Genomic DNA, 14,137 nt, shown 5'->3' with positions numbered 1-14,137 from the left:
ACACACACACACGCCTTTATTGTGAGTTGATGCAAAACAACTAGAAATAAAATTAACATCTGATTAAAAACCAAATAAAACGGCTTTTTTGTCTGTGTGTTTGCATCTAAATCTGTGCTTTTAATTCAGCTTAGACCTGAACGTCACTGACGGACCGACCTGTCACTGTTACTCACCTGTCACGGTTTCTCTCCACAGACTGCTCTCAGCCATGACACAGGCGGTTCCTCCGATCCTCTCCATCACCCCGAGTCGGGCTTTGGTTGATGAGAAATTTCAAGTGTTGGTGGAGAATCTTCCTCCAGGATGTCCGGTAACCCTCCACTCCCTCCACCACTCTGAGGACAAGGACGACTGGGAGGCATATGGTCACTACGTCAGCGACCACAGAGGCGTCGTATCAGGTGGGTCACCACTGACTTAGGATGCTGTCTCAGAGCTGGTCTTTGGAGGGTGAACAAGCTAAAAATGTTTGTGTTGGACAGTTTTTATTGGAATGTGAACTCGACTCCCTATGTGAGCAACTTCCTGTCCTGCTCATCATGCTTAACCCTTGTGTGGTGTTCGTATTTTTGTTATTCAGCCAGTGTTCATGGGTCTGGTGGACCCGCTAGAGTTTTGGCTTTCCAAATTAACACTATCAAACAATTTTATGTTAAATTACTCAACAGATGTTTACTTCATCCCAATTACAAGACATATGAACAGCAAACATGGTTAATTTTTTCCCTTTACCTTTGTTAGATCACATTTATGAATTAATGTGCTTCTCGTTTTTCTTTTATATAAAATGTTATAAATAAATCAGTTATAATCAAGTGGAGTGAGTGGAAAGACACAACACATTTACACGTGAAAAAATAATTAATTGTTTAATTTTTCTTTTGAAAAAAACTGAACACGGGTCTCACAGACCCGAACACCATACAAGGGTTAAAGAGATTCTCACTCTTTTTACCTCAGTAAGCTTTAAAACGCTTACCTGATGTTTTAGTTTGGGGTTTTGGCAGTTTGTGTTTCTTGGTTGATGCTGATGACTTCACTAAAACTGCTTTATTAGATTTTCTTTAATACAAAAAAGGCACTGTTGAATTTGGAGTGTACTTTCTGAATTTATGTGTAACTCATTGTCTGTTTACATTAATGATCAATGCGGAGATAGGTGACTTAGATTCTTTGAATTGTCTGCTGTTTAAAGAACATGTCACAGTTCTGTCTCATTGTGACTCAGCATTTTGAGTTCTTATGTTTTGGTTTGATTTAGCATTACGGGTTGTATTCCTACTTCTTAGGTTTTGTTATTGTGCCCTCGTGTTTAGTGCAGGTAAGGTTCAGTGTCTAGTCTGCATCTTTGTAAATTGTTTCTTGTTCTCTGTTTTATTTTGAAGGTCCATGTCTTATGGCAATGCTACTCGTTTCGCTTCTTCTGTCTCGTTAGGTCTTATTTCTCCCGGCTGTGTTCCCACCTGTTTCTCATTCCCTCATGTTCTTGTCTGTGTATTTATAGTGTGTATTGTTACCTTAATACAGTTTTACCCGGTTCGTAGATTCCTCAGGCCTCCAGAAAGAACACCGGGGACTCAGTAGTCAATCTACAACACTTTTATTAATCCACACTCATTGATTACACTTATTGATTACACCTTCTAGAAGGGAGATGTACAGGACCCCGGAACTCCTCTGCAGATCTCAACCCCTTTGTCCGTTTCCCTCAGTTTTGTAGAAGTGACCCCATGATAAATTGCATACCCCATGGTAAGCTGCAAACTCTGTGTCTGTGTGTATGCACAAGCCTGTGAGTGCCTGTGTGTGTGCGTACCCGTATGTCTATGTGAGTGCATGTGAGTGAGTGTATGCGCGTACTTGTGTGTATGTGTGAGTGCACGTGAGTGAGTGTGCGTGTGGATGTGTGTGCGTGACAGTTAAAACACTATGTGCGTATATTTCTATGTATGTGCCTTCTTGAGGGCCATAAAAGTCCATCTCCCTCCCAAACCAAAGATATTTAGTTACAAACTTTGAGACTCCCACCCAGGCATGGCCTGAGGAATTTCCACTCAACATTAACTCCTTTTTGTCTTAATCTCACAGTTCAAGTGGGGGAGGGTCTCCTAGAAATCTACTTCTAAGTTCATGACACAATCAGGCCTTTATTACATTGAGGGCAGTGTCAGTGTCTCTACAATAATTCTAGATTCTATGTTAACACATTTCTAAACTCTAAATCAGCTAAACATTCCTACAGTATCCTCCAGTGTTCAGCGTTGTGTCATCCCTCATTGCTGTGTTACGCTCCTGGTGTTTCCTCCTGAACTTCGATCTCCCAGTATAGTTTTGTTTTGTATGCTTTTCCCCTGCCAGCAAATAGAGCTGTGGGTTTTTTTTTTTGGTTTGTTTGTTTGTTCAAGTTACCGCGTCTGTGAGTAATGCGTTTGGGTCCTTTCCTGCCTGCCTTCACACAGCACATTCACCGTGACAGAACATCAAATACAGTCTTGTGCACCCTGGAAGATTCCTTCCCTGTCTGCCTTGATTTAGATAAAAACCACTGAAAACCGAACCACATCTGGACCTTAATAATCAATAAACTAACTTGTTACATTGCTTGATTTCAATTACTCAAAATATCATGCTCATGTATCATAATTAGGGAGTACTACTAAAATACTAAGTTTATTATTATTATTAGTAGTAGTAGTAGCTGTATTAATAATTGCTGAAATTATGATGCTTTCATTGCTGTGGGAATATTTAAATCCATTTATTGTACCTTCACACAACATTGATGTATGTGTGTGTCTGTGTCTCTTCAAGGTGAGTATCACCTGCTAGTCTCTTAACAAGTGTCACTGGGTGACCTTGATCAAGTCCTATTCGTGAATCCCAGGAGGTGGAAGGGCAGGACTATGGGCAGATGATCAAACTACTGACTTCGTTTACATTATATACAACACTGAAAATTAATTTACCGATGGCCACCTAATAAACAGGGTCTTTCTCAGGATATGGGGGCTATTTTTGATTTTTGGTAAAGGCCATCTTCCGGATCCTATTTCTGTGATATGGTTTGGAAGCGATTCTGAGATTTTAGTTTGTCCCATTTGATCACTGGCAGAATATAGTTAAACCCACTCACACAGCACACTCATTCTTATATCCCATATGTTGATATCCTCCTGTTACAGTGATTGTTTTCCAGGTTGTGTTGTTCTTGTCAGTCTTCTGTGTCCTTGGCACAGATATGCTGTCCTGTTTTGTTAATTTAAAAAAGGGTGGGGAAGAAATTAAGATGGTAACTGATTATTGTCAGTGTGAGCTCTGCTCACAGACTTTTTACTGTGGTATTAATCAGTAAAGTAAGTAAGTAAAACTCTAAATGAAAAACAGTAAAAGAAAACACTAGAAAGAGTTAATTATGATACAATCAGATGGACTGGTAATGTAAAAAGATATGAAATAAAAATGAAACCAAGTCAAATGGAATAAAATGGTTTTTATTTTCTTATAGTTACCGAGGATTTGAGTTTTGGAGGCACGTATACGGGAAAAGAGCCCATGGGCTTGCTGTGGAGCATGCGGCCGGTCCCAGGCAGCCGCGAAGGCCTCAGGTAAGGATTCGGTGGTCATCTTGCCGAGCTCGTGGCGTGTAAAGGAGCTTAAGTTATCACATCAATATTTATGTCGATTATACCAGTTTCGGCATGACAAGGACTGACTTGTACGCCTTTCGGGAGGTAACAACAGACATAATTAGGCTGCATAAAGCCAACGGTGAAAGTCTTTGTTTAAGAAAAATCCTGTCTCCATAAAAAAAAACAGCAGCCTGTAATGTCATAATAAGGAATTACAATACTCATCTTGGCAACACTGTACAGGGAAAAGAAAGGAGTAATAGATATTTGTTTAATTTTGTGCATTGAAGGACATATGACTAACTAACACCATGACTAGTGTGTGTGTGTGTGTGTGTGTGTGTGTGTGTGTGTGTGGGTGGACTACCCTTTGTTTATTCTGTTCAATAACTCGTATCATTACTGGTCAGGTTAAGGAAGATAAACGTGTGCACACCAATGCTGGTCAACATCTCAGTCCACAGTGGACACGAGGACTTCAGGGACCGGACCCCTCTGGCATCAGCACTCGCAGAGAGATGGTACATGGCTCCTGGTGTCAAGAGAATTGATATTAATAAGCAAGGAGTGCAGGGGACCCTGTTTATACCACCAGGTACACCGGAAATAAAACATTTACTACTTCTTTTTTTCTTCTTTTTTTTTTTTTTTTTAATAATCTGGATTTTGTGTGATGGATGGGTGACACTTCTGACCCCGAAATTACTACATGAGGAATATCCTCTTTTCCTGACATCAAACTGTCATGGTCCTGGGCGTTTTGTGTTTAGTGATTATTTTTCTCTGTTCTAGTTATTCTGTGTCCTCCCCCCTTGTGTCCGGTTCGGGTTCTAGATTTCCTGTTTTGTTCTGAAAGTCTGTGTCTGTTGTCATTGTGTTCAGCTTGTCTCCTCCGGTCCTCATGTGTATTGGGTTCAGCTGTTCTTCCCTCCTGTGTGTGATTATTGTGATGTGTGTGTGTATATTTAGTGGGTGTCGGTCTGTGTTCATTGTCGGCTCGTCTGCGTTCTATGGTGTTCCGTTCCCGTCTCTGCGGCTCTCTGCCCCACACCCCTTTTGTATGCTCTCAGGTTTGTCATTTAGTTCTCCCAGTTTAGGTTTCTTCAGTTGTTTTCTCATGCTTCGTTGTCTCTTCTGCCACTGTCACCTGTAAATAAACCCTCACTCATATCATCAGTCGGCTGCCTGCATTTTGGGTCCTCCTTTCACTCCACAACACGACTGCTGCCCCAGCCGTGACACAAACAGAACTAAGAGTAGAAAAAACTGACTAAAATACTGTGTTTGATTCTGTTTTTTCCCCTCAGGTCCTGGACCCTTCCCTACGCTGCTAGACATGTGGGGAGGCGGTGTAGGGCTGCTGGAGTATCGCTCTGCCTTATTGGCATCTCGTGGTTACGTTTCTTTCTCGCTGGATTACCTAAGGTCTGAACACCTGTCAGCAGATGTAGAGTTTAAGTACTTCGAGGTTTGTGCGATTTACATACTAATGTGTTTTATGGGGTTTTTTGTTTTGTCTTTTTGGACAAATAATACTTTTCCTTTTTTTTTTTTTTTTTTTTTTTTTTTTTTTTTACTTACACTTCCAGTTTTACATGATTAGTAATTAAACTCTGGGTGAAATCATTAAAAATAATAATAAAAAAAAAATCTTTCAATCTAATTTTTCTTCAATGCCGTAATATCTAACACATTTCATTTATTTCACACTTGGTTCAACAGTTTCCACAGAGTTCTTTCAGACAAACCAACCACACTTTCTCTCGGTATAGCACTGCAACTATGCCTGAAAAGGAGCAGGAAGAAGAAAATATTCTTTTTAAACCCTGCCCCCTATCTGCAATCCAATTTATATTACAAGTGGGCTCCAAAAATCAAGGAACAAACTAACATTTATCTCCGGTTCTAACGCAAACCAAACAACAAATTTACAATCAGCAATATACCACTTCACATAGTAACAAGGAGAAAAGATAAGTAAATAGAATAAAATGAGGCAAAAAATAACGGATCCTTTTTCAATTAACTCCAATTTCATTCATATTCTTCATATTGAGTTATCGTTTTAGACATGTAACACTTTTTAAAACAATGTAAATTTATACATATTAAAACCTTGTTTTAATATCTCATTAATTTCCAGTATCACTCTCCTATTAGACAGCATTTAACATTATTAGGAACCATCCTCAAGTGATACCAGACAGAGTTGGAATTCTTGGTATTTCCCTGGGCTCCATGGTGGCCTTCAACTTAACAGCCTACAGCACCATTATTAAGGTAAACGTGGTGGGTAAGATTTCCTTCCTTCTTGATGCAGTGATATTGTGGATTGACAGTGATGAAACTGATTGTCAGTCTCTTGTAACAGTTTGGTGTCCTGTGGATTTGGTGGCTGTCAGGCGTGAGGGCCCCGGTGGTCTGATCGCCACTTGAAAAGTCTGGCTGTAGGTACTTAGGATGTGGCTTCTCTGTTAGGAAAGGAGCCTGAACTTCTTAACCACCAGAAAAGTCAGAAATGAGACCGTCTTTAGCATCCTGAAGAGGGTCTCGACTCTTTCACTATGGAGTTGCCCTTGGTGAGAGGCAGCATGCAGGTGTGGGTATACTATTTTCTACTCGGTTTAGTGGGTCCTGACTGCTGTTTGCACCTAATAACAATTTTTCTTAGACTGGTGGATAAGGTGCTGGAATGTGCTCCATCTTGGCACTCCATTGTCCTACTGGGTGAATTTGGCACTTATGTGGGCAGATGAGGTGTAAAGTGACGATGCTTGATGGACCTGGCCTGCCCAAACATACAGGGAGTGCAGAATTATTAGGCAAATGAGTATTTTGTCCACATCATCCTCTTCATGCATGTTGTCTTACTCCAAGCTGTATAGGCTCGAAAGCCTACTACCAATTAAGCATATTAAGTGATGTGCATCTCTGTAATGAGAAGGGGTGTGGTCTAATAACATCAACACCCTATATCAGGTGTGCATAATTATTAGGCAACGTCCTTTCCTTTGGCAAAATGGGTCAAAAGAAGGACTTGACAGGCTCTGAAAAGTCAAAAATAGTGAGATATCTTGCAGAGGGATGCAGCAGTCTCAAAATTGCAAAGCTTCTGAAGCGTGATCATCGAACAATCAAGCGTTTCGTTCAAAATAGTCAACAGGGTCGCAAGAAGCGTGTGGAAAAACCAAGGCACAAAATAACTGCCCATGAACTGAGAAAAGTCAAGCGTGCAGCTGCCAAGATGCCACTTGCCACCAGTTTGGCCATATTTCAGAGCTGCAACATCACTGGAGTGCCCAAAAGCACAAGGTGTGCAATACTCAGAGACATGGCCAAGGTAAGAAAGGCTGAAAGACGACCACCACTGAACAAGACACACAAGCTGAAACGTCAAGACTGGGCCAAGAAATATCTCGAGACTGGTTTTTCTAAGGTTTTATGGACTGATGAAATGAGAGTGAGTCTTGATGGGCCAGATGGATGGGCCCGTGGCTGGATTGGTAAAGGGCAGAGAGCTCCAGTCCGACTCAGACGCCAGCAAGGTGGAGGTGGAGTACTGGTTTGGGCTGGTATCATCAAAAATGAGCTTGTGGGGCCTTTTCGGGTTGAGGATGGAGTCAAGCTCAACTCCCAGTCCTACTGCCAGTTTCTGGAAGACACCTTCTTCAAGCAGTGGTCCAGGAAGAAGTCTGCATCCTTCAAGAAAAACATGATTTTCATGCAGGACAATGCTCCATCACACGCGTCCAAGTACTCCACAGCGTGGCTGGCAAGAAAGGGTATAAAAGAAGAAAAACTAATGACATGGCCACCTTGTTCACCTGATCTGAACCCCATTGAGAACCTGTGGTCCATCATCAAATGTGAGATTTACAAGGAGGGAAAACAGTACACCTCTCTGAACAGTGTCTGGGAGGCTGTGGTTGCTGCTGCACGCAATGTTGATGGTGAACAGATCAAAACACTGACAGAATCCATGGATGGCAGGCTTTTGAGTGTCCTTGCAAAGAAAGGTGGCTATATTGGTCGCTGACTTGTTTTTGAATGTCAGAAATGTATATTTGTGAATGTGGAGATGTTATATTGGTTTCACTGGTAAAAATAAATAATTGAAATGGGTATATATTTGTTTTTTGTTGAGTTGCCTAATAATTATGCACAGTAATAGTCACCTGCACACACAGATATCCCCCTAAAATAGCTAAAACTAAAAACTACTTCCAAAAACATTCAGCTTTGATATTAATGAGTTTTTTGGGTTCATTGAGAACATGGTTGTTGTTCAATAATAAAATTATTCCTCAAAAATACAACTTGCCTAATAATTCTGCGCTCCCTGTATATTGAATGTGTGTTGCAAGCATGTAGCTAAGGCCCTAGTCTTCAAGATCTTGAATTTCTACCTCTGATAGAACTTAAGGAGGGAGGCTGGGGATACAGAGTCTGAGAGAGTCTGAGTGGACCATGTTCCATTTATTGTCACTGCCAAGATATTTGTACAGAGTTTTGCCCATAAAATCATTGGCACCAGTCATAGTGGTTTCCTCAGAACCAGATTTACACCAGAGAGGAAGGAATCCATTGAGCTGGAGAACGAGTATGTGGTGGAATTAAGGCATGACGGGACCACAGATCCGTGTTTTGAGCCATGTTTATTTTTACATTTGTCCCACCACCACAACAACCCTCTCAATCCTGCTTCTCCGTGATTTAACACCGCAGGCGTGATCTGCAGGTGCGTCCACAAGGCACCACAGACCACGCCCCACCACACACCCCATCGCTCGACTGAGGCCAGGGAGCCATCCAGCTGAACCTACCTACTTCCCCCGCCCCACCGGCCTCAACCCAACGACAGGGCAGTGTCTTTTGCTGAGGCCGCCCAAGTCTCCTGCGGTGATGGCAATGCTGGTCCGGAGGCCGGCCACACTTATAGCGGCAACGCTGGCCCGGCGGTCGGCCACCTGGCGAACTGGCATGACCGTGCAGGCACAGCCGTGAGCACCTGCTCACTGCCGGCTGGACCGGCATCAGCCCGTGTCTCGCTCTCGGCCCCAGGTCATGCAGGTCCCCCTAACACGGGGACCTCCGTCTCCCCGCGCAGCTCCTCCATCGTCTCTGGCTGGAGCAGCTGCTCCACCGCTCCGCGCAAGGTGGTGCCCAGGGGCATCTTTTCAGGTGGCGCTCGGTCTGTTCCCACAGCTCTTCCTGCTGGTGACACACCTCCACCGCCTGCTCCCGCTGGATAGCCGCCGTGCCAGCGATCATCTGGGACAGCTCCTCCCTTCCCTGGCTCTGTTGTGGGCCTGTCATGCCGCATCCTGGGTTTCGGCACCAGTGTGGTGGGGTTAAGGCACGACAGGACCACAGATCCGTGTTTTGAGCCATCTTTATTTTTACATCCATCCGCATGGACCACAGACCACGCACCACCACAGAGTGCTATCGAGCTTGGATATCTTCCAGAACTCTTGCTGCAGCTGACAAGTGCTGGCAGGCCAAGCAGAGTGCAGCCCTAGAAGCCATGGAGGAAAACTTTCAACTGGTCTTGAAGCAGTTCCAGAAAACCATCAGGTGTCTCAAGTAGGGGAAGCAATGCTGTACTCACACTGTGTACAGTATGCATGAGACCCAGTCCGGGAGTCGAAGGAGTATTTCAACAGTCATCTCAATCACACCTACTCGCCTTCTTTAGAGAAAACAGAGGCGGATAATGAGGGGGACGACTCGCTCACAACTCGTGGAGAGGTCAACCTGGGGTGGACCAGCTCTTTATCCTCTTAAAGACATTTGAGGGTCTGTGGGAGTTTGCGCAACCAGTCTGCATGTTTCGTAGACTTAGAGAGGATATGCCCTGGGATGTCCTGAGGAGGTTGGGATCTCTGTCTGATTGTTGCAGGCTGTTCAGTCCTTGCCCAACTGTAATGAGAGCTTGGTGTTTTTTTTTCCAACAATAAGTTGGACTCACTCAGAGTTTGACCTGAAGTCAGTCAGGTCTGCCTTTTATCACAAATTCTGGTCTCAATTTATGGGACAGAAATTCTAGGTGGAACCAAGTGGCAGGCATACTCCCTTTTAGTGGTGTCAGGATCACATCTGGTTTTTGCAGGTGACGTGGTTCTTCTGGCTTCATCACCTGATGACCTCCAGCTTGCACTGGGACCGTTCACAGCTGTGTTCCCAGTTGGAAAAGAGTGGAAAAGTTTTTGGTTGAAGTGCAGCTTAGTATTTTCCATTAATGTGTCTATATGGGTTCTGCTAACTTTGTGCAATTGAGAAAAAAAGATGTACATTTACATTTTTCAGTATGACAAAAATAAGCACATAAAAGAGACCTTCAATGCAGATGGTCAAAATGGCAATTCCAGGAGGTTTAAACATTCCATGTTTTGTTGAAAACTAAGTTGGAAGCTGGTCTTTGGGTCTTTTAATTCAATGTGCAACATCAAATGTTTTGATTTATCATTGTGTTCCAGCCTCGCTGCATTGTTTGCATCAGCAGCAATCACTATCACCCACCTGGGACCACCCTGAAGGCCGGGTTTAAAATACTAAGCAAGTACGTACTGTTGACTGTTTGTCATGAAAATTTAATGATAATACAAATTATTGTTACTAATATGTATCATAGGCATTTTCACAAGGCACATTTCGATGAGAACAACTATATGAGCTGGAGAAGTTTTGCTCTGGATCTTATCGCTGACCCCTCAAACAACGTGGAAGTGAGTGCTGTATTATACTGCATTATACTACCAGTAGACCTAATGACCTCTCCAAACCTGAGTTGGACCTCTTAGTTCCTGTGGGATTTTTAAATCTGCTTTGTTGACAGGTGGGGAGAATTAACTGCCCGATGCTGCTGGTTAATGGCTGTGACGATCAGAACTGGCCTACAGTGGAGACAGCGGAGGAGGTTAGTGATGCTCTAAGACACGGGTCTCAAACCCGTGGCCTGGGGTCCACTTATGGCCCACGTCATCCCTGCTTGCAGGCCGTATATTGACATGAAGAAATATAATGCAATTTGGCCTTTGAAGTTACTTTTTTTTTTGTTAGGGAGAATTTGTTTTTTGTTGAAAGCAATATTAAAAAAGGTTCTTTAAAAAGCAAAACATTATTTAATATAAAGGCAATATGAGCAGAGAGCCCAAACATGTTGAGGGACTGGCTGTGTTAGTTCAGTGAGAGAGTTATTTGTAAAGAAAACTATTTTCACTAGTAGTCCAAAACTAATGCGTACACTTATTTCCGCATTTTTATTTTGTTAAATACAAACAAAATTATAGCAGAAGTGCTGCCACGTGTCTGGCCATTAAGAGAGAGTACCAGTTTGTTTATTTGGTAGTTTAATGAAAGTTAGTTAAGAGTGAGGGGGGGGGGGAAGAATATTTCGTTCACATTCGAATTTATGGTTTGTTATACAGTATTTGAAATTTAAAAAAAAAATAAAAAATTTGTGCGTGGTTTCTTGTTTTTTTTTTTTTTTTAAGTTTGTTTTCTACTTGAACACCAAAGTGGCCCTCCAATGAGATGACAGTGCCAGCAATGGACCACAGCTCATTTAAGTTTGAGACCCCTGTTCTAAGAGCATTGGTTTAAAAGATGTATTCACACTCCAAAAACAATAAAAATTTCAGAATATGAACTTTGTTAAATGATGATGTCAGCATAAAATTAAAGTTGACCTCTGACCCACAGGTGGCCAGGTTGTTGCGTGAAGGTGGAAAGGAACACCTGCTGAGCAGATTAGCGTATCCGGGTGCTGGACACCTGATTGAGCCGCCATTCTCTCCTCATTTTAGAGCTACGAAGTTTATCATACTAAACAGTAAAAAGAAGGGTCAGTTTCTTTCTCTCTCTCACATACTCACACACACTTCAACCTGACTTCCAGGAAGAATTTCTGGTTGTAACCACTATACAGGGAGTGCAGAATTATTAGGCAAGTTGTATTTTTGAGGAATAATTTTATTATTGAACAACAACCATGTTCTCAATGAACCCAAAAAACTCATTAATATCAAAGCTGAATGTTTTTGGAAGTAGTTTTTAGTTTTAGCTATTTTAGGGGGATATCTGTGTGTGCAGGTGACTATTACTGTGCATAATTATTAGGCAACTTAACAAAAAACAAATATATACCCATTTCAATTATTTATTTTTACCAGTGAAACCAATATAACATCTCCACATTCACAAATATACATTTCTGACATTCAAAAACAAATCAGCGACCAATATAGCCACCTTTCTTTGCAAGGACACTCAAAAGCCTGCCATCCATGGATTCTGTCAGTGTTTTGATCTGTTCACCATCAACATTGCGTGCAGCAGCAACCACAGCCTCCCCGACACTGTTCAGAGAGGTGTACTGTTTTCCCTCCTTGTAAATCTCACATTTGATGATGGACCACAGGTTCTCAATGGGGTTCAGATCAGGTGAACAAGGAGGCCATGTCATTAGTTTTTCTTCTTTTATACCCTTTCTTGCCAGCCATGCTGTGGAGTACTTGGACGCGTGTGATGGAGCATTGTCCTGCATGGAAATCATGTTTTTCTTGAAGGATGCAGACTTCTTCCTGTACCACTGCTTGAAGAAGGTGTCTTCCAGAAACTGGCAGTAGGACTGGGAGTTGAGCTTGACTCCATCCTCAACCCGAAAAGGCCCCACAAGCTCATCTTTGATGATACCAGCCCAAACCAGTACTCCACCTCCACCTTGCTGGCGTCTGAGTCGGACTGGAGCTCTCTGCCCTTTACCAATCCAGCCACGGGCCCATCCATCTGGCCCATCAAGACTCACTCTCATTTCATCAGTCCATAAAACCTTAGAAAAACCAGTCTTGAGATATTTCTTGGCCCAGTCTTGACGTTTCAGCTTGTGTGTCTTGTTCAGTGGTGGTCGTCTTTCAGCCTTTCTTACCTTGGCCATGTCTCTGAGTATTGCACACCTTGTGCTTTTGGGCACTCCAGTGATGTTGCAGCTCTGAAATATGGCCAAACTGGTGGCAAGTGGCATCTTGGCAGCTGCACGCTTGACTTTTCTCAGTTCATGGGCAGTTATTTTGCGCCTTGGTTTTTCCACACGCTTCTTGTGACCCTGTTGACTATTTTGAATGAAAAGCTTGATTGTTCGATGATCACGCTTCAGAAGCTTTGCAATTTTGAGACTGCTGCATCCCTCTGCAAGATATCTCACTATTTTTGACTTTTCTGAGCCTGTCAAGTCCTTCTTTTGACCCATTTTGCCAAAGGAAAGGATGTTGCCTAATAATTATGCACACCTGATATAGGGTGTTGATGTTATTAGACCACACCCCTTCTCATTACAGAGATGCACATCACCTAATATGCTTAATTGGTAGTAGGCTTTCGAGCCTATACAGCTTGGAGTAAGACAACATGCATGAAGAGGATGATGTGGACAAAATACTCATTTGCCTAATAGTTCTGCACTCCCTGTATTAGGTACACCTGAAAATCAAGGGTTTGAATTTTGAGGTCCCTTAAAAATATGTTTACACACCAGGTTGCTAAAATCTTCTGCTTTGTGCTTTATTAGTTAGCTCTGTAACTGTGTGTTTTTCAGTGATATTACTGTGGGGAGGACACACTAAAGCTCATTCAGATGCTCAGGAAGACTCCTGGAGGAAGATCTTGAGTTTTCTGCAGCTTCACTTGTACCATAGCCCGAGTGTTAAAGCAAAACTGTGAGAGTCACATGATGTCGAATCACTGGTGTGATATACTGACCATGGTTTCATTCTGCAACTGCTTTACTTAGATGAGTCAGGCTATGTCCACACGTACGCAGGTATTTGTTAACACTAGGATTCTGTGTCAAAAAAGCTCAAAGTGTGTTGTTGTTTCAATGCAGGCATGAAGCCATAATAATTTTATAACCATATTTCTTATTATGAACCTTGCTTGATTATGTAAGCTCATAGTGAGTACGTGTTTTCCCCCCATATCATTAGTCTAAACTGTTGCTTTAAGACCCTAAAAACACCTTTCATCCATACACAGTACTTTCAATGCTAAGAAATATTATTATATACACTACATACATACTTTCACTGATATTTTCAGTAATTTTATTCTATTTAAGACAGTGTATTATTGTCTTAATGTAATTGTTTGACTAATTAACCTCAGGTGAAGTCATGGTTGCCCGCCAGACAACGAGAAAACAAGTAGCTATTGTACGTAATAGGCAGTTAAATAAAGAAAACAACAAAATACATAAAGCCGTGAGAGAAAGAACTCTTAAAGATACCTGGAAAAGAAGAGAAGATAAACAGAGACCATAGAGTCCAGCTAGCTTAAACACCAATGCTAGCAACTCAAGCCAACCAGACACATAAAAAGAAAAGTGTCAGTATGGCTCAAAGTCATGTGACACGAAAGCGGTTTGCAATACTTGATTCACCGCGATATGGATCTCTCAGCAAAGTGCAAGGATCTCCAAAACAGATTGAGATGTATGGATCTCAAAAGGA

At 42.2% G+C, this 14,137-nt stretch overlaps 1 protein-coding gene across 1 annotated transcript; it reads left to right on the top strand.

Annotated features, from left to right (window-relative positions):
• Nucleotides 1-211: 211 nt before the first annotated feature.
• On the top strand, nt 212-13,399 carry LOC308399758 (peroxisomal succinyl-coenzyme A thioesterase-like; the record flags this gene model as incomplete). The annotated part of the gene is made up of 10 exons (XM_080887196.1): nt 212-404; nt 3,509-3,608; nt 4,043-4,227; nt 4,940-5,100; nt 5,793-5,912; nt 10,112-10,194; nt 10,267-10,360; nt 10,471-10,551; nt 11,337-11,478; nt 13,228-13,399. The coding sequence occupies 10 exons, from the start codon at nt 212-214 to the stop codon at nt 13,350-13,352; spliced, it is 1,284 nt and encodes a 427-aa protein (XP_080743322.1). The 3' UTR covers nt 13,353-13,399.
• Nucleotides 13,400-14,137: the final 738 nt, after the last annotated feature.

The sequence above is a fragment of the Rhamphochromis sp. 'chilingali' genome (assembly GCF_963969265.1).
Source record: "Rhamphochromis sp. 'chilingali' genome assembly, chromosome: 7".
In the NCBI taxonomy this organism is placed as follows: Eukaryota; Metazoa; Chordata; class Actinopteri; order Cichliformes; family Cichlidae; genus Rhamphochromis; species Rhamphochromis sp. 'chilingali'.
Note: the sequence above shows the minus strand (reverse complement) of the source record. Positions and strands in the feature narration are given on the sequence as shown.